We start from the raw sequence: 21,452 nt of genomic DNA on the forward strand, positions 1-21,452 counted from the left end.
ATCCTTCATATATTTATTTTAAAATTCCAGCTTCTAAAAAGCTGTACAAGCCTACCTACGCGGACTGAATAGAAAGAGGACAACAGACACCACCGAACGAGTGGGTCAATGCCTTTTCCTTCTCTCTCTCTCATTCCCCAGCAGCTCAGCTCCTTTAAGAACTGCTATTATTTGATTACTAGCTGTTGTTGCATCAATACAGTTTTCAGCCATCCTGTTACCTGCATTCAGCATCACATGTAAAACAGTCTACATAGGCTAAATCTCTCCTAAAACTGCGAGCAGACCTATGAAGCTCAAGCTCACTACAGTTTACTCTAGAGAGCATAAAAGAATGAGAATACAAACCCCAATCCTAGCACTTCTGCACAAGTGTGAAAGTGTCATAAGGCACATAACCACAATTTCGCATTGTAGAAAGAACAAAGACATTGAGGGCAATGGTCTTAGAATATAGATTAAAAAGGTAGCTTTTGCTTTTGATAGCTGTGTTAGTCAATACAAAATCCTTTGTCAGCACTGTAACAGCCAGGAACATCGTGGTACAACAAAGATCACTTCGCCATATACAGTGCTCTAGCACTCAGAATTTTGAGAATTAGCCAAATGCAGTAGCCCTTTCTCAATCAGCCCCAGTCATCACTTTTTCCCCTAAGTGAGCTACAATAACCTTTCTTCATTTCTTATCTTTTTTTAAAAAACCCCAAACCACAGAAAGGCTACATTTTTTGAGCATTAAAAAGAAATTCAAGAATTAAAAATGTTCTTGCTAGTGCAGCATTCATGGAATACAGCTCTGAAGCTATGGGATTCCAGCTGCTTCAGCCCGAAATATTATACTGGAAGAATCTCCCAGCAGTCATCTCTAAATTCCTTTGTACATTACTAAACAGCTGTCAAGCAGCTATGCTGAAAAAAGATGATGCCAACCTACCGTTAGAGACTAATCTAAGCAATTAAAAAATAAATAAATAAAAAGGACTCGAGCACTGGATTTCTATCAAGTTACACAGCATTCCTTTCCACAGCACTTCAGAATGGCACCCTATGATAAGCTCTCAACTAAGTGAAGATATTTTCCTGATTTGATTCTGTTCATCCAACTCTTACCAAGAACAATATGATTTCTATAGCTAGGAGATTCATTCTTCAGAATACTCATTTGCTAACACATGCACAGGTCATCAAACTTCAGAGAGATCAGACTACACGTACTGTTTAGAGATGCTTCACTATGCCACACATTTTGAATTAAAGCAGTATCTTCCTACCTACCCTAATAATCTAGATAACTAGATTATTATTAAACAAAATTCAGACTCTATTCTTCGATGCCATTAGGTTCTCCTATACTGTTTTCACTTGAAAATGAAGAATGCTGTAGAGCTTCACTTTCTAGGTTGTACTCATTCAGAAGCAGCCAACAAGAAAACATTCAACAACAAAAACACGCGTAAGGTCTACATTTAAGATAAGTAGCCTCTAAAGAACACAGAATCCAGTACGACTGCCTTTGGCCCAGAATACATCAACATTAAGAGATACAGCAAAAAGACCTTTTGCCCCAATACAGTTACAGCTATCATGGCAAAAATCAAAGCCTAACATTTTACTTCCTACTTAGAGGGCAGAGGATGTTGAAGGAGAACAAAACCCCATCTATCAACAGAATTACTACATATATCCAGCTGATGTGACATGAACGAAGGGAAGTTTATGTTCAGGTACAATCATTGTCAAAAGTCAGCGCCACGGCACAGTATACAGGGTGCAAATTTGCATTTAGAACACCTGAACTTCACTCTTGCCTTTTACATAAACCTCTCACATGTCCTTGAGTAAGAACATTGGGAAATATTACCTGACTTGCATGGTATAGGATAATTTAAAAAAAAGCCTAAATATGCTACTGTATTATCGAAATACCTTTTATATCCTTTTTGTTGCTAAACCCAACCTATTCCAAAATATTAGCAGAGCTGTTTCCCAATAAAAGAGAAACAGTGCCACTTGAATCAATGTTCCTATTTTCATCCCCCAAACCTCCTACATCAGTAGATGATCATAAAACAAAGTTGTATTTTGCAGCAATTTAACATTTTATTACTTCAAGAGATCTTGATTTACTGTAACGGCAGACTTGAGATAAAACACTGCTGAGCACAGTTCCACTGGACTGTGACAACATACTGAAATAATCTTAGTCAACAAATCACCTCACCTTTAAGTTTCATTTACAAATGAATCTGCACTAAAAAACTCTGTGAATTTAACCAGCAAATTGATGGAATTTCAACAACAGCAAAACATATGCCATCCCCTGAGTTAGTAACTTTTATTAGTAAACGGAAATACACTAAGATTTCTTGTATTAAAAAAATGGGAAAAGCTCCTGTACATACCATTTACAGTTTACTACAGCACATTCTCCTGACATGCAAGAAAGGCATTCACAGTAAAACTAGTCTTCCTTTATAATAGCTGCTACCATTGAAGACTTCACCCTAAAATCTATCTATAAGTTTGAACGCCTGGTTTGCAGCTATGCATCCTATACATTATCCTAAATAATATGTGGCAAAGAAACAGGTTCATCATTAACTCCAGATTTCTGTAGGATAAAACATATTATTTATTCTTTGTTTCTGTCATGTGTTTAAAACGATGAGATTACCAAGCGACAGTCTCTAATTTTGAAAAAGCAGAACTACTGGGAGAGGTGAATACTCATTAAAGAGCTGCTTTGAATGGTGAATACATAAGGAAACAGTTCACACTACGTTTGCCTTAAGATCTCTGATCAAGCCTACCACAACTGCTTTGCTGTATTTCAGGTTTTGTGGAAGCCTAAGTTCGTTACTAAGCAGGCTGGTCCCAGCTAAGCTTTGGGAATGAAGCCTTGCCCATCAACAGCTGTGCAAGCAGGTGAAAGAATCAGTTGGTCACACATGCGCAAATTATTAGAGTTTAATACATTTGATGACTAAAATTTAACTGTCCTACACCAGTATCACTTGGGTAATCTTGTACTGAGTAAATTACATTACTGATGTTTCCAGTTACATAAATGATACTTGTACAAAAGGTATGCCTGTATTTTGATATATAAACTACGCTAACAGACTCAACCAGAACTGTATTGTTCCCATGATCCAACCAGGATCTGGCATCAGAAGAAAGTCTCCAATTAAGTAACTTCTGGACAGTCTCTATAGGCTTTGGACACATCCAGAACATGGCTCAAAATTATTATAAATTTAGCAGCTATTGCACTTACCATGCACTAAAGTTCAGAAGTTTGAAAGATAATGCACTTTCATATTAATTCAAAATTACAATTAAAAGTGTTAAAAGTCAGTCCAATGTTTCCTAAAGCTAAGACAGATGTCTTCTCCACCATTATGCGTTATTTGGTGTGTCTTGAACACCAAAGTATATACTTTATTTTAAATCCTAGTGTATCTCTACCCAGAGATCCAACCCATTTAAAATGTAAACTCACTCAAAATCCAAAGAAATGGATGTCGAGAAACTGCCTACCCTAGTTTCCTGTTCTAAAGCAGGATCAACTGCATGTTGCTCCTGGGAGATGCCTGCCAAGTCTTTACTTACAGGTTTCTGACAGGCTACATTCAAAAACCTTCTCAGTCTTTTGCAATATTTAATGATCTTTTTCATTAGAAGGTTCTAAGATCTAAATGGAACATTTCTTGCTACAATTTAATCCATCATTTCTTGATCTGTGGCCACACTGAATTGCACAAACTGTTCCCCTTCTCTCTACAGCAGTCCTATGTACTTAAAAACATGTATCACTTCTTCATTTACTTCAAAACAATCTTCCCATTTTCTTAATGGGTGAAATTTTCTGCACCACTGGTCTTTATTATTCTGGTCTGGACCTTCTCCATTTTGTCCACATCTTTCCTGAAAACTATGTCAAATCAGGCACATTTCAGATGAGTCTCAAAGCATGCCATATAGAACAAAAAGATTACTTTGTCTTCAGACTATCTTGCTCACCTACTTATAAAACCATGTCATCTCTGATTTTTTGCAGCAAAGCTTAGTTGTCTCATGTTTGTCCCGGCATGTCCCTAACCTTTCCTGGCTATTTTCTGCAGAGTTGCTATCTCATTACTTTTCTTTCTGTACTTTAAATTTCACTAAGCACAAAATAGCTTACAACCATACTTGCTCGGCGACCCCCAAGTTTGTCAGACCATACCTACAATTTGTTAAGCTCAAACTGACTTCCAATTAGGTTCTTCATTGTTTCTGTCGCTTTTTCCAGTTTCCAACCTGCAAATTTATTAAGCACACCGTAGTCATCCTCTAGCTCGTTAATGCAGAGAGTGACTGGAACCAGAGGTAAGACACACCCCAACGAGACCCTGCTGAACTGCAGTCAGACAATGAGATCTTCATAACCGTTCCCTAATATGGTTATGCCTCTGCTTTCATCATCACAATTTCATCCAGACTGCATTTCCTTAGACTGTTCACAAGAACAATCAGATGAGGTCATGTCAACAGCCTTTCTAAGGTCAACGTGTAAAATATCTACTAAGTCGTCCATGCTAGAGTGACCTGTCACCTTGCCGATGAAAGAAATACTCTTGGTTTGACACTATCTGTACAGTAATAAATTCACGTTGTCCTCTTGTCTTTGTAGCACTTAAGTAAGCACTTGGTTCTATTAATCAAATATGGGGCAGGTGAAACACAAAGAAACATGAAGTTTCACTGCCACAAAACTTTCCCTAAATGTAATTTATAAAGTAACATCTTAATAAAAGAAAGCAAGGCAATGGGAATGCCCTGTCCTTTCTGAATCTAAAGTGGGAACTGTTAAGCCTTTATAGCTGTATCTCCTTTGCACATGATCTTAAAAATCTCTTGCAACTAAAACTGGATTTGGTTTTGTGTCAACACATGGCAGGGCAAACACACACTAATTGGGGGGGGGCAGGTAATTCGTATTTGTAAACAAAGAAACGATGCAAGATAATTCTGGGGGTCTACACTTGATGCAAAAGGGTACATCCACCTGGCTTTCTGTATATTTTAGAAGGTATCATGGGATATTTTTATGTTGTATTAGAAAGCTGCATTGTTTCTTTACAAAATTAGCTGCTTTTCTGAGTTAAAAAAAATAATGTGACATGGTATCACCAGTTTGTGTTTACTTCCGAGCAAAGGAATTTTACTCTTTTTTTTTTCTTCCCCTCTTTTAATATTGCCAGTACTGACTGCGAGTTTGTTTGGGGCTTCCTCTCCTTATCAGCGGGACGATGTTCTGAGCCATTCCTCCAAGATCACAGACACAAACAGAAGGACGTATACCGTCATCTGTCAAGCTCTAGAAGCAATACTGCCCCACCCTAAGACACTTCCTGATGACCTGAAGACATTATCTGTTCTTTCCAATACCAACCTTACACTTCAGAACTAGATTATTCGTGAGCTTTCCGCTCAGCTCAAAGCTCTGTGTTCCAGCACAGAGCTCAGTGTCAAAAGGGTGATCTAATCCTAAACTCTTCCCAACTTAGAGCTCTGCAGATTGGAAACTTCTCTGTGTTCTGCCAGTCACCTAAACCTCTCCTACTTTTTCCTGAAGAACCACTCTGGTGCCTGAGCAAAACAGTACACTTTATCAACTGGTTCTATGAATCAGTCGACTGGCTTTTACAACTGCCCCCTGCAATGTTTAGAATTTGTCAAGTCCTCTCCAGTCTAGTTTTGAAGCTTTGGGAATCTTTTTCTTCACCCCAATCTCACAAGCAGCGTAAAAGGCTGGTGAAGTAAGATTTGACCTCTAGTCAGCCTTGGCTGATGTGGTCAACTTGTCATCATTTTACCACAGGAGATTTGATGCAGTCCTCTTTCCCTCACAGCATACGCCTTCTCTTGTTCTTTTGGAAAGAGTATGTACTTTAACTGCTGCAGAAGAGAAAATAAATAGGGAAAACAAAAAGTACCAACTCTTTAAAAGGGCTAAAAAGTAACAACCTCAATACAGGTAAAAATCCAATATTCTCACTACTGTATCTTTAAAGAACTAACCGGCAATTAATCACCCGCTCGATGATTTTAAATCTGGCTTCATACTAAGCCAGGTGGTGTTCACAATAGGATTGGGACCACATTTTTAGTTTGGAACAGTAAAGACAAAAGTCAGCTAAAGCCCCTGCAAATATTTATTCTGCTCCTTATCTATAACTTCAGTTTGGTTATGCAGTTCATATCTAAGAATTGGTTTAAGATTCTCATTTTTCAGATACTACGTAATTAGTGATGCTAAAGTCAAAAGATTTTGTTTTGTTAATGACATTTTAAGAAAAAATTTTGCACACAAACATAAAACCTGTACCATGAAGAACAACAGAACACTGCTAGCAAAGCAATTAAGGCTAAATAACAGACTCATCACATTTGAACAACATATAGTCTAAATAATTCAAAACCTTAACTTTATCCCTAGCAGTTCTGTTGACAGTAGCACTGCTTTGACATTCATCAAAATCACACTCTCTTGATTTGCTCTGGCTAAATCTATACTTTGGGTATTTTAAGATTAAATCTCTTACTGCAAATAATTCCCGGAATCCAAGGGCTTTATAAACAAACAAGAGACAGGCCCACAGAAAACAAGATTATTTCTCTGCCACCACTCTTGAACAATACACTTATTTGACAGTACTGGCAGCATTACACTAAGCTTACCAACACAGCCTTGGTCTGCTCTGAACAGTAACCACAAAATCCAAGCTTTACCTGAGCCAGGATGGCATGAAAAAACCCCTACTGTCTTTGATTTATAGAGGTTTAGTTGTAGGCCAGTAATGACAAAAGAGTTAAATGGAAAACAACAATACAATTGCTAGCCTGGAGAATTGAGGATAAATTCTTAAAAAGTAGGAGGAACAAACCAGGAGAGAAACCACAGTGGCGAGATTTCCAAGTTCAGGACTAATACTGGTCCCAGTACAAATGACAGCTGAAAGCAGCGAGCAAAGAGTAATCCTTCAAAATAACAGCAGCAAGAAGAAAACCACCTCCAACAGATCAAATGTGAATTTTTGTCTCATCATCCACTATTAGCTTAGTAACTCCACTTTTCATATTTTCCATGTCGCTCTCAGAGGCAAAACCCCATACATTCAGATACTCTATCTTAAAAACAAATTTTAAGCTTTTTCAGAAGACAACAGCAGCACAGAAGGTCAGTAAACAATTAACACCTATAAGCACAATGACATCAAAACTGAAATTTATATACAGGAAGATGAAGTATAAATACCAAGTTTCTAACTGCTTTTAACAACTTCTGTAATTCCTTGGGAAGTAAAATTTTCCTGCTTTGTTTCTAACAGTTGAGAAATTTCTTAATCCTTTAAAATCCCTACTCCCTAGACAGCATCTAGAGCAATCTGTAAGGCAGCTACGAATACTTCAGCTCTCACTTCCTCTTATTAAAAAAAGTCTTAACCATTTCCTTTAACCGCAATACCACATATTGTGTGCTTATCTCTAGTAATTGCAGTTTCGATACCATCTTCAATGGAGGAAGCTATGAGAATCTGAAACAGCAGTTTTAGAATCGACTGCTTTCAGAGAGGCAGAAAGCATTAAAAAGAAAAAGAAATAAAGAAAAACAGTGTTCCAAGCAGTCAGCTATGCTGCAGCTGGGCTGAAGAGAGATCACAATAAAATACAGTAATCAATCCCGAGACTTCTGGGGCTAACCATCAGAGCTAGCCAGCTACCACTGTCAAGCAGTACTGACCACAGCTGAAGAAAACAACTATTTGAATCACAAATAGCTATATGAATACACAGAGCTGTGTCTGGGAGATCTCCAGATTTGCAAAACTATACGTCACACAATAATCAAGCTGTCTGGTCATGCCTCCTCTCTCTCTCTGTACGCAAGACCTACAAAATTTTGGTCTCAGTTCATGGCATTTGCAGGAAGAACTGCTGTCACCTCCAGTGCTGATGCTCCCCTGCTGAGAACCTATCCACTTGCATCACTTCACTAACAGGAGTAACGGCAGAAGCTACCACCATATGGGCAAACGTGCTCAGGACTCTGCCATCAAAACGTGCCAGCAGAAACGTGTCTGTAGGCACTGTACCGCTTCGCATGAGTAAGCGTCCCCACATCACAACCCTGGTAATGAAAACAGAGTCCGCGCTCACAGCGGTTAAGACATAGCTGTATGTCAAGACAAGGTTTTTTTCCTGTCTTGTTTCCTGCCTTCTCCCCCCAAAGCATGGCTATCTATGCTCAGGTGAAATTCCCCTAGCCTGTTTTTCCCCTGGTATATTCCTCTCAAAGCTTAACAACCACACACACAAATGACTTCTGCATTTTGACGCTTTTCCCCGTAAGCAGGGAATTTCTGTTTTGTGTCAAAAGTGTGATGATATTGTTACAATCATTAAGCTGAAGCAATTTTCCAACGTACAAAACTGCAAGCTGAAAGGAACCTCACTTCTGTTTCGGAAAGATAAGAATTTGCAATAATGTAATTAGAACGCTTGCTTTATGTTTGTGAAGATTTGCAGAAACACTCAAGTGCACATCAACTACTGATGCTGCTTTGGATCAACACAGACTTCTGAATACTTCAATCATTTGTTGTTTTTTTTCCTAGAAAGAAGACCTTAACTAAAATCAGCATTGCACGTGGTTAGCCAAGTAGCCCTTACTACTTCTAGAGTACAGGTCTCCCACATGAGCAAAACAACTTTATAAAACACATTGTTTAGCTCAGATTGTTAGGCAGGATCACTCCTGACAGAAACCTGGGTTCAGAAGTTTAAGGCGATCAAGTAAGCATCTAAATTCTCAAACTGCCTCTGCTACTGCTGCAGCGCAGGCCACCTGAACCCTCCATGGGAACAGCACAGAAATTTTAACATGATAAACCTGCAAAGACATGCTTGTTTCTTGAACGTGATAACTAACATTTTCTTTGAAATAAGAAAAACCTCTCAGAAATAACTATGTTCAAGGCAAAGCAATACAATCGTAACTAATATTCATTACTGGAAGTGGACTGAGCAGCTGTACCCGTTCAGATGACGTATGGCACGTTAGGAAAATGAAGCTTATAAGGATACATGAAGCACCCGGGGCAGGGGATGGCCACGAACTAGGTTCTTCCATATAGGAAAGCACAACGATTTCCTCCCGAAGAGAAATTAACTCCGCACGGAGGCGTAACCCATCCTCTCAGTCAACACCGAGACCTGCAGCTTCCTGCACCGCCGAAGCACCTCACCTATGCAAACACCGATTTATCTCGTTTCGGGAGGACGGGGAGCAGTTCCACCACCCACGACAGCTTCAAACATCTGCTCCATCTCACGCCGGGAGCTGCTAAGCAACGGCGCGCCTCGAACTTATTGAAATTAAACTTACTAATTTTACCCCAAACCCTTCCCTTCGGTAGCGGCAGGTTTCGCAACTCGGCGTGGGAAAGCCCGGGCTGAGCGGCCCACTCCCGGCTCCCGTGACTCACGCGCGGCGGGGCGGGAGCGGCTCCGGGCGGCACCGGCTGCCGCGGGAGCCGCGCCGGGCCTAGGCCCCGCGGCGAGGGGCGCCGGGCCTGCGGGCGCCGCGCAGCACCGGGCCTCCCTCCCTCTTGCCAGGGAGCGAGGCGACGGCCGCCCGGGAAGTCCCAGCCCCCCCGCCGCCGCCACCGCCCCCGGGCCCGCAGGCCGCGCAGCGGCGGGCCGGGCCGGAGCGCCTGAGCGCAGCGGCGCGGCTCCCGCCGCCTCCCCGCCCTGCTCTCCCGGGCCCCGCAGCTAGGCCGCAGCGCGGCCGGGTGAGCCGCAAGCCGCGCGCCGGAGCGCCGGGCCGGCCGGGGCCCGGTCGGGCAGCGGCGGGGATCGCGCCAGGGCGGTTTCCCGCCCCCCCCCGCCTCCCCGCCGGGGCCCCCGCACCTTCTTGATGTTGTAGAGCCGGGTGAGCATGCCGACGCCCCGGTCGTTGAGGATGGTGAGTTTCTCCGCCAGCTTCTGCTGGCTCGGCTGCAGCACCGACCGCGACATCCTGCCCCGCTGCGCTCCGCGCCCCCGGCCCGGGCCCCGCCGCTCGCAGCCCCGCCGTGGCGCGGCCGCCGGCCCGGCGCTGCTGCCGCCGCCGCCTCCCCCCCGGCCGCCGCCGCCGCCGCCGCCGCCGGCCTCGCTCGCTGCTGCCTCCGCGGGGCGTGGCCACGGCGGCGCGGCGCGCGTCACGTGGGCCGGCTCTGGGGCGCCCCCTGCGGGCGGGCGGCGGCGCGGGCGGGCTCGGGCCGAGCCCCCGCTCCCCAGGGCGGGGCGGGGGTCCGGTGTGAGGGCGGCAATCAGCCGCAGGGGTGCGAACGCTAGGTTCGCTTACAGGTGGCGGTGGGGCTTGGGGGCTGGTTTCTTTTGCTGCTGTTCTTAACAGCAGACCCCCGAGGCTGTATATTGGGTAGAATCCCAGGGTGTGCTTCCAAACCATCAAGAACATTCCTTTTTCGCCAAGGTTTATAACAAAACCCGATTTTTTTGCTTGATGGACTGAAATCAAGACCTGAAGCTCAGCCAAGCATTGCCCGGCGTACACGGACACAGTTACCTAACTTTCTGAGGGCGCTTCTGTGGGCCCCCAGGAGCCCGCCTGCGATGGGATCTGGGAGGCCGACGGGGGGACCCCGGGACCCCACGCAGCGGGGCCGTGAGGGACCCAGCGACCCCCTGCCGCTCACGAGGCTCTCCCCAGCCCCCTCAGCTCTCGACCCACGTACAGCAAGCTCAGAGAAATACCAGTTCGCCAATTAGATGAGTCACATCACTGCTATTTTCTTATCTTGAAGCCCCGGGAACTAAAAGCGTGTATTTTTAAGGAATAGTGAGATTTCCAAGTCGTGAATGTCAACGAGAGGCTTCCACGAGAGCTCTCCCTTAGCGCAACCTCTTACTGAGCCGTGGCACTGCTGAGTGGCCAGCACGACCACCTGGGACGCAGGGCTCCCCGGTCTAGTTAAAGGGAGATCAGGAATTAACCTTCTAATCTCAGGGTTTTTATAATGGCAACACCATCTGTGCCTTTCTTTGCATATTAATACTTCGGTTTAATTTTCAGTTGGCATTTTCACATTAGAAATCAGAATCAGACAATCTTGGTCTTTTAGCGGTTTTAAACTAATAGATTCTAGAAAGCATATAAATGAACATGAGAAGCCTAAACGTAATTAAATTGTTACTGACCTCCTTCTTTACTTTAGCAGTTACAAGATAATTTATGATTCAGAATCAAACCGGAAAGCAAGAACTTGGAGTTCCAATCTTAAGTCTGCTACTGACTCATTCTTTGGCCTTTATCAGATTATTTTCTGCCTCAGTTTTGTGTCCAAGAGTGGGGAAGACCTAGCAACAATGTTGTAATGATTAATTAGTCTAGACCCGACCTTTCACTTCTGGAGTCTATGAAAACCATCAGAAACATTCAAATTGCTATTTAAATTTTTGAAGCATAAAATGCTATGCAATTTCAAAATATTTAATGAATAATATCTGTAGTAATATTTTTACAGAAGGCATCTTCCTTCTGGTATTATTTTTTTTAAATAACAAATATAATATTTCTAGTTGCAACAAAGATGTTTCCCATGATGTTTCCCTGAGAGCAATTTTTTTTGCTTCTTACCTATAGCTAAAACAACAGCAGCCACTTTTTAATTCCATATTCAATTATTTTTCAGCCATATTGAGACTTCTGGAAGTTTCCAACATTAATAATCACAGAATTTGTAATTTATATATGGCCAAGCAAGTAGCATGATATCAACATTGTGACAGTCCATTGGGAGTTTTTTAGCATCATATTGAATCATCTATCATGTAATATCCCAGCCTTTCTTCCTCTGGAATTAGTAGGAAAACTATGGATTACAATGGAGTCAAAGTCACTTTGTTTTGATAAAGTTTGCGCTTACAGAGCTCACTGGAGAACTTTCAAGCTCTCTGTAACTACTAAAGTAGTTTTCAACATGAAAGCAATCACAGTCGCTCTCCACGCTGCACAGATAACAGGTTGAGGCACAGAAGGGAAAAATGACTGACTCTCTCCTTTGTAGTAGTGGCAGAACAGCCTGTTTTTAAACTCCCACACTATTCATGTGGCTGTTTACAAGATCCTATTATACGGAGCACCTCTGGTTGCTATAATTTTTTTTAATGCAAATGGTGCTGAGTTAGCTGCATTTCCTGAAAACATACTGAATATTGGAATAGGGAAAGGATCAATATCAGTAAACAAGAATTTCTGATAAAAGGAATTTTTAACACCATACAGCCATACAGACCTAATACTAAATAGATTATTGGAATTATTACTGTAACTACTGGGTTAGTCCCAGACTTTTAACAATACTCTTCTAACATGCAAGCAGATACATTAAAATGAAAAATAATCTCCTCTTTAAGTAGAGCCCGACAAAGTAGACCAGATATTTTCAAGTACAGCATGTCCCTTACCACCCTCCACAAAATGAGGGTTTTTCAGCAAAGGTATCAGCAAGGTGCCAAGACCTGATTAGGAAAAGAAGGTGTACCATATCACAACTCAGAGAGAGACATGAAAGGCGAGTTCAAAACTCAGTGACAGAAGATGTCACTGCCCACGCAGACACAAGATGCCGCTGATCACATAATTGGCAGCATCTTGCTAATCAGAGTGTCAGGGTCGGTGTCAAGCTTGGAACTATAAAGCATGCATTTTTTTCTCTTGCTTTTAAACACTTACTGCTTATTAGAAGTATTGAGGGAAGATATGGTATAGACGAAAAGTTAGGTTTCATAGAAAGCACATCCAAAAAACTTGGAAAACTTTGCTGTATGTGAGTGGAGATATCACAAAACCAGAAAGTATAGTCACTGAGATCAAACTTGGTTAATGTGAATGCATGTACTTAAGCAGTCAACAGCTTTGTCATCGCTTTTAATGGCGGCAGGGTAAAGCCCATGTTGTCATACTACTTTTGCTGCAACTTTATGTAGAAACTGCAGGAATATCTATAGGTTTTCAGCAGGAAGATTTATTGCATATTAGATTATAAAAATGTCTGCATTGTACAATCTGGGTTCACCAGTCTAGCAGCAAGCGTAACAATAAAGTGGAAATACAAGCTTTGTCAGTAACAGCATAGCTCTTACAGGTGTGGCAAAATTAAATGAAGGGAAGAATAAGGCTAACAATTATTTTTAAAACACACAACTACTATTTACTTAATGATTTATTAATTATTAACATTTAAACAGCTTTCTATATTTATTCCAAAAGTATGAGTTTAGGGCAAGTTTCAAACAGCTCTTCAGATTTGGCTTGAGCTCAGATCTGGTCCTTTTAAAGTCAATTTTCTGTTCAGTTCGGGGTTTAATTCACTATGGGGCTTTCAGACAGTAATGAAAATGTTGTTTGAGAAGCTTCAAAAGAATAATCACGGAGTAGCTCCATATATACCAACTCCACCCGGTGGCCAGTGGAGCATATGAATGGTGTGTATGCTTTTCTAGCATTGCTACTTTAAACCATGTAATGGACAATTTACTATTGCAGAGTAGACTGTATTGCCACCTAAGTCTTTGCTACACTTCTAACTTACATTTCTGTGGAAGTATTTCTATATATGTATTTCCTTTCCTGTCTGCATTATTTTTCTTGCTTTAACTTCCTCTGACTTGGGGACTACTGAAAACTCCATGACTAGGAGTTTCAGTGAAATGGCTGCCATCAGGAGCTGCACTCTCCACGAGTCATCTAGCACGGTCCATTGCATGACTTCTGCACATATGACCAACAGAAGCCAAGAAACAATTTTTTCAGACTTGCTTTGTTCAATATTTCCTGTCCAATTCAAAACACAAAGCCAAACTTTTATTTGAACTGACCAGGATTTTTCAGTCATCATCATCATAATCCAAATTACTTGGGTCATGCCATAGTATTTATTTGCTGGTAATACATAAATATTTATTACATTGTTAAACTTGCATGTAAAGGCACACAAGCTGAAAACTTTACCATACAAAGGGTATACCATTGTTTAGATCACCTATAAAAATAGTAAATAGAATTGAACAAACACAGTTGACTTTATCAGACACACTTCTAATCTCATCTGAAGGAGCAACAGGTTCAAAGGACACATATTCCTCACTGAATCAAACTGACAGATTAATTATATTTTAATCTATAATTTTCTTGACGAATCCAAACCTTTTTCATTATTTAATCTGTCATAAAGCCAACATGTCTGCAATTTCCCATGTTCTCTTTTTTCCCTCTCTTTAAAGGTATTTGGGCATTATTTTAATCTATTCTCTCACTAACATGCACGCTCATACGTGTTCCAGCTCCCTGTTCAATTTTGTGTGTGTCTCTAAGTCCTTCTAGCCAAGGTGGTATATGACGTACAGCTGTTACTCAGAGATAGTAGGCCTTTGAACTAAAAAGAAAAGAACATAAACATTGGATAGGGAGGACATAAAAGAGGTGTGCAAAGCCAGTTTGAAACAGATAATGAATACTATAGCAGCTCTTCTCTCATGCACTGCAGAAACCTGCCAGTTTGAGAATGCACAAGCTTTTCTGCTCATACCGGAGGGACAAGCATGACGAGCCTGCTCCAGAACTTCTAGTCCCACATTATGCGAACGAGCCTTCATCAGTAGAGAAGCAGGCTGTTATCATTTGAGAGCTAGCTTTCTCAGCGCGCCCCAGGTCCATGACTAACCAGTAATGCTTAACTGGCAAACCAAATGTCAGCCTGGTGGCTATGGATTGCGTGTGAGTTATGAGCATGGCTAAACAGAGTGAGCTTGGAAAGTACTGGTGGGCTAAGATTTGGCTTGTTTCAGCCTAAATACTGATTACTTTTAGAACAGAGGTGGAATCAAGATGGTAGGTTAGATCCAATTGTATAGTTTCAGAGTTAGGATTACAGTTAACTCCTGCAGAAACCATTGAGCAAAGGGATTAAAGAGTTTTCTCGCTGGCTATCAAACAAACCTTAGGAGGGCTGTCAGAATGAGTCAGCCAACTAAATTAAGGTCTTGAACTGATATGGGTGTAGACCTTAAATTAGGTTTCTTGGCAGGGGTTACATCACCAGCTTTAAAAACATCCTGGTAAATACTGAAATCAGAAAGGGCACTGAATTAGGAGTCCACCTAGATTAGAAAGGGCATTTTATTTGCAGTTTCCTTACAGGCAGAAGAGTCAAGAAGTACCAACAGTGATCCCTGAGATGTCTGTGAGGCCACTAAATAGAGACAGAATGCCTAATGGGCTTGCAAATCTTTATCATAAAGATGAGTTAGCCTATGCTAACTGCCCACTGACCAGAATAAATCACAAGTGATCAGTTTGCAAAGAATGATCTCTGCCCTCTTTGAAACTGGGATATGGTCAGAAAGTTGTGTGTCAGTGTGCTGGAATACAGATGCTAGCTAGTCAAACAGGACCTATCAAAGTGGTCCTGCACACAGAGAAACTGTGGGGCTTCTGTTGGCCCCACATTTTTCAGTATCTTCATCTCTACAGAGCCTTCTTTGGCAGGCACATACAAGCTCATGTGCTCTGACCTACTTTCTTTAGCCTCTGTTACGCCTCTCCTTCTGTCCTAGATAAATGGGGTAGCACCAGGGACTAATGTGTGGCTACAGTTCTAAATGTACAAAAATAACCTATTAGAGGTTTCTCTGTCTCCTCCCTTCCTCTCCCTTTCTCTCATGAGAATCCAGAGGAATAGCACGTACCTCTTTAAATACAATAGCCTTTACGGTCCATTCAGCAAAGACTACGAAAGAAGCCCTCTGCCTTAAACTTACCATACATTTAGGGAAGAGAAATTTTATTCAAGGAACACCCAAAGAATAAAGGGTTTTCCCCCACTGTTTCTAGGAATCACATCTACCAGTCAGTGGGGATTTCGAATACTGATTGTAGTAAAAATTAAGCTAAAATGTTCCCTTTAAAAGCATGTTTACATATGACAGAACAGTCCAGCTGTAGATTTTTATAGATAAAATGCGTGGAGAAAGATGACACAAGCATCACCCAAACTGTCACACCCATGAGCTGTGATCAAACTGGGAAACAAATTTTTAAAAACTACTACAGTTATCTTCCACATTTCCATCTGTAATGTTTTCTCCATTTGACAAAGAAATATGAATCATTTGAGGGTATAAAAAACCACAACAGTTGTTTCACACAGCACAGAAATATACAACTTAAAACAGAAATGGAAACAATACTGTGATAGATATGACAAAAGTCTGTCGCTGGTATGCAGTGTGAATCCCTATGTGTGGAGAAGGGTAGCAGGACAGGATAAGGCTGTGAACACTGAGGAGTGCTCAAACTTCAAATAATCGTAGCTCAGAACTCAAGTTCAGTGGTTACTAAGATTGCCACAATAAAAATGGTATGTGGTCATCACTTCAAATTTACATTACTTAAAAAAGCAGATGGGATAATTCTGCATCTTAACATTTGCATTCAAATAGCCTAGTTCGTTCAGCTCTTCTTTGACATAAGATACAGAAAATTTTGCTTATGGGGAAATCAGGTGTGGTAATTTTACTGCAGGGAGAAGTACTTTGAAAGCACTTATTTCCTAATGATTTGTTCTCTAGGGAAACAGTGCATGATTGCCTTCACTGAAGTAGATGACTAGATATCAAAGAATTTGCTTATATAGATTAGTTGAACAACTAATATTTTGTGTATTTTAATTTTTTTTTCAATTTATGTCATACTTTTAAGAGTCATAAAGCAGAATGTGAAATAATACAAACATAATTTTAAGGATGCCTAAAAGTGATAAAATCATTAATTATAAGATCTATACCAATTATTCCTAGTGGATCTCCTTAGATAGATTAGTTCTACTACATTTAGGGCTTTTCACACACATTTCTTTGGTGATAAAATTTTCAGGTTTTTTGTTGTAATGTTTGAGTTTTTTAATTATTTTTTTTAAAGGATGTTCCTCTAGATACCTTTTAACATGTTTGATTGGTTTATATGTATAAGTCATTACATATATATCTTCCAGGGTTGGGTTCTGGTTTTGTTTTACCTGCAATATTTTGAGATGTTGATAGTGAAACTGTTAATAATCTAGCACATGCTACTCACAAAAAATAATTATCTCTCATTCAGGAAAATCTTTTCCCTTCATAGATAGTGCTCATGTCAGAAATAGTCTCTCATTCAACTTGCTGAATTATGTTTCTGTAACAAGGGATGCCATTAACAAAGCAGCATCAGAGATTTCATCTGCTTGAATTAATGAAGCTCATTGTTTAGGGTTGGACAGAAAACAGCTATTCCATCTTCTGAAAAATTGTGAAGTTTTAAAATTAAGGTGAAGCCAAGAACTCTTAGTGCTGCTCACAAAAAGTCATTGACTGGCACTCTAAATACTAAACAGTCTTTCACATTCAAGGACAGTGTTATTCAGAAAGCTTTTGGTGATTTTGAAAGTGTGGTTAAAGCACATAGGGGAAAAAGGAAGAAAGGGAGATGCTGGTTATGACTTGTTTTGACAAGATAGTCCCAAAGGTAAGAAATCTTCCTGATTAAGATGTTATCAAAGTAGTAAATTAATTACATCAAGTGCATTCATTTTGACATCCAAATTTGTAATTTTCTACCATTAGTCTAAGTCTAAATGAATTACATGTTTTTTCTAAAGTAAATCAGAAAACATTATCATTGCTACATCATCTTGAATTCATTTATGGTCTACATGTCAAAATTAATTCCACAAAAATAATCAAATAATCGATTATTTTAATAAGCAAACAGAATGGAAGCTTTTGGCTACTTTAAAGTAATGATTAAATAAGATAAAGCTAGGAGTAACTCTTGAGTTGAAGCAGAATGATTCTGTACTTTCTCTTTACTGAAATACTCAAAGAGAAGACATAGTTAAAAACCCCTGACCTTTCAGTCTGTCTGCTTATTGAAGAATAAAAGAAAAATAGTGAACGCTAACAGACAGTTTAGATCAATCTGGGTCATTCTTTGACTCTGCAGTATACCAAAACTGATCATTTTTTTTCTTAGTGTGTGTGTGCGTATGCACTTATCAAGGATGACACCTCTTTTTCTAGAAATCTCTTTCCTTTAAGTTATCAGTTTTCTCCTTGTTTTTGAAGCCCTGGGTTTCAAATACTTTCAACTATCCCCCAAATATTGATAGATGCATCTATCTCAGTCCTCACAGCAAAAATAAATCCCAGTAGTATTGCTTTCTTTGCTGACACGTGCAATACCACATTCCAAATTTATCCCATCAACAGTATTGACTAGTAAGGCTTGACTCTGTCATCTGCAATTTGTATCCTCTTACAGTTCACAGATATAGCCTCTGGGGTCAGGGATTTTGTGTAATTAAAATATGAAGTGATTTTATGGAATCTTTAAGCTTTATAATTCTAAGCTTACTGATTTTTTATTATTCACTTGACCAGGAAGAAAATAAAAACATAAGAACTTGGTCAGCCCATCCAGCTCAGTATCCTGTCCTTATCCCGGGGCCAAAGAATGGAGCCCTAAGGACGAGCGTGAGAACAGACAAGCACGTACTGCTGCTTCTGCAGAATATACTCCCAGGCTCCAGCAGCTTGTGGCTCTGGGACTTTGTGCCTTGCATTTAATATGTGTTGATCCACTTCTCTTCTATGAATGCACCCATCACCTTCTGAACCCATGCAAACGTTTAGGATTCTGTAGCAAAGGCTCACTTAGCTTAACTGTGTTCTGTAGGACAGGACAGGAATTTGATGAAGTAACATAGGCTAGCAGCTGCCTGAGTGTATTTGTATTTTTAAAGGGAAAGGAAAATTACATCTCTCCTTGCTAGTGGGATGGAAGTTATTAGGAAACTCTGGGCTGGCTGGATCAAGATATAGATGTACAATGAGCTAGGGTACAGAGAGCTTCATTTTCCTTCCCTGCCTGCAGGGAACTTCTTCCCACACACAAGCATGCAAGTGCAATGCAACATTAGCAATATGCTAAGGCAAGAAAAGGGCATGCAGAGGAACCATATTCTCCAGCAGGTTTTTTTTTTTTCAGGAAGTGAGATGCTATGCTTATGGATGTTCCACTTTACCTTAACCCCTACTTACAGAAGGCATCTCTTCATGGTAAACAGTAAGAATAGGTCCTACTTCCATGTCTGACTAAGCTAACCTAAAAAATAATCCTCCTACTGCATTGGGTTTATGATCCTGACTAGAAGCTATAATGGTTTCCTTCCTGAACTCTGTGAAGCTAGAAAAACCTGCTATGCATCCTGGTACAAATCGTAACATAAATATTTTATTATGCCTGTGGAAGCTACACACAAGCAAAAGTTACACATAAGGTGCTACGAGAACTCTGAAATAAATTTTGATTTTACCTTCTTTAATTTTAACTTTCCAAGCTGTAGGCTTGGTCTTTGCTGCGAGAGAAACTTTTGGGGACTTTTGTTCTAAAGTAGCTCTCATGTCTTTGAATGACCGCTGAAATAAACCTGTAGAGAAACAGGAAGGTTGGGAGATGGATTAATTGCCTTTATGCAGAAGTAGGCTGCTAGAAGCTGAAGTGCAGAATGGAAATTGCTCTTTTGAGTGTTCTGATAAAAAATTGTGAGTAGCTATAATGGTCAGCATTGAAAAATCATAAGTTTACCATTTACTTCACCCCAGCCCCCTAAAATGAGGAAAGAAAACCATGCTTTGGGTTTCAAAGGACTTGAAAATATTACATCAGCTCACCTATGTTAAGAAAATTTCTCTTGAAAAGCTCTGATTTCCTCTTCTCTTTTCCAAGGTCCTGATCCTTACAGGCTCCTTTCGGGCCTTACTGCAAAGTTAACTTCTTCTAAGTTGGTTTTCCTGAAGTGAAGGTATTCTTAAAAAGAAATAACACACAAATAGTGTAGAACAACTGCCTTGGTGACTGATGGTCTGTGCTAAGTGTATAATTAACCATCATCCCTTTGCAGAGCAGCTAGCCTGAATGGAAGGTGTTTTGTACACGTATATTTTTGTTAAAATGGGTCACATTTTTGTAGTCTCTTAACAGACTGTTCCTTTCCGTGATTAACTTTGCCTGTATCTCTACTACTGAGCTGACATACCCAGTTTTACACCAAGGTTCATGAACATTTCATATCTATCATCTATCTATCTGTCTATCTATCTATCTATCTATCTATCTGTCGCCTATCTATGGCCTATCTATTGCCTATCATCTGTCTATCATCTATCTATCATCTATCTGTCTATCTATCTATCATCTATCTATATCATCTATCTAACAGCTATCTAACATCTAACATCTATCTATCTATCTATCTATCTATCTATCTATCTATCGCCTATCTATCATTTATCTATCATCTATCTATCTATCATCTATCTATCTATCTATCTATCTTTGCTCACACAGGACTGCACTGAAGCAAGTCAAAGTGCTGCTGGAGAAGAGAAACCTGAGCACAAATGGGAGTGGAATCAGATCCTACTTAGGCAACACAGACGTAAGTTGGGCCAGATCTTCCTCACACCAACAAGTACCCAGGGATACTCCCTATGGCTATTAAACATTTCAGCTTTTCATTCTACACTGTTCTTCAGTGCTCATTATTCAGCATAATCTGTGACACACCATAATATACATCTTTAGATCAGTGAATCAGCCTGCTCATTTGCATGGATTGCTCACAAAGTGTGGTGAGAGCAGAGAGAAATGCCCTGATAAGTGTTTGTAGGGCCATGCCTTTGGTTATGGGCATGGCTTTGCTTCTGGGGAAATTTCCCTGCAGCGATACGAGCAGATTTGCCAGTGGAAACACCACTGGTTCAGGCTACCTTTATAAGAACCAGCAAACAATGCTGCTTGAAATAAATAAATGAAATCAAGAGAAGCTGCCTACCCTTCAGGCCAGGGACAGAAGGCAGTGTTTGGAGGAGGTCTGCAGACTTACCAATGTTATTAGGAGCAACTGCTGGGCCTCTGATGGTTCACTGTCTTGTGCAGCGTGGACTGGGCTTTCACATGCACATTGTCAGAGTCAGATCACCAGCTCAGTCTCCCAGGCTACAGACCCAAAGACTTGAGAAACTAGCTCTATTTCCAGGCTGGACCAAGATGCATCCTCTGCTCTCACCTGAAAAAGCACAACATAGGTAAAGTTGGTCAAGAATGATGTAGCATACATTAGAAGCATAGCTTTAATGGATGTTTTGATTTGCATGTTAAAGGGGTAGAGGAAGAGAGGGCATGTAAATGTGTGCTTAGGGTATATACTATCCCTTACAATGGGAAACCCTCTGCAGCAGTAAATCAGCACCACAATTATGTAGAGCCAAAGCACAACAAAATTTCCAGACGACTCCCACCGCCT

General features: G+C 40.7%; 1 protein-coding gene across 4 annotated transcripts in view; it reads right to left on the reverse strand.

Moving 5' to 3' along the window:
- The window catches only part of NCKAP1 (NCK associated protein 1), a 61,260-nt gene extending 51,090 nt beyond the window's left edge, over nt 1-10,170 (reverse strand). For 3 of the 4 annotated variants that reach the window (XM_074872650.1, XM_074872648.1, XM_074872647.1), the window contains exon 1: nt 9,958-10,170. In XM_074872650.1, the coding sequence (XP_074728751.1) occupies nt 9,958-10,065 (108 nt within the window). In that variant the 5' untranslated portion in view covers nt 10,066-10,170. The remainder of the gene's footprint in view (nt 1-9,957) is intronic. The other variant, XM_074872649.1, reaches the window with a different exon arrangement.
- Nucleotides 10,171-21,452: the final 11,282 nt, after the last annotated feature.

Source organism: Strix uralensis, chromosome 6 (assembly GCF_047716275.1).
Source record: "Strix uralensis isolate ZFMK-TIS-50842 chromosome 6, bStrUra1, whole genome shotgun sequence".
NCBI lineage: Eukaryota > Metazoa > Chordata > Aves > Strigiformes > Strigidae > Strix > Strix uralensis.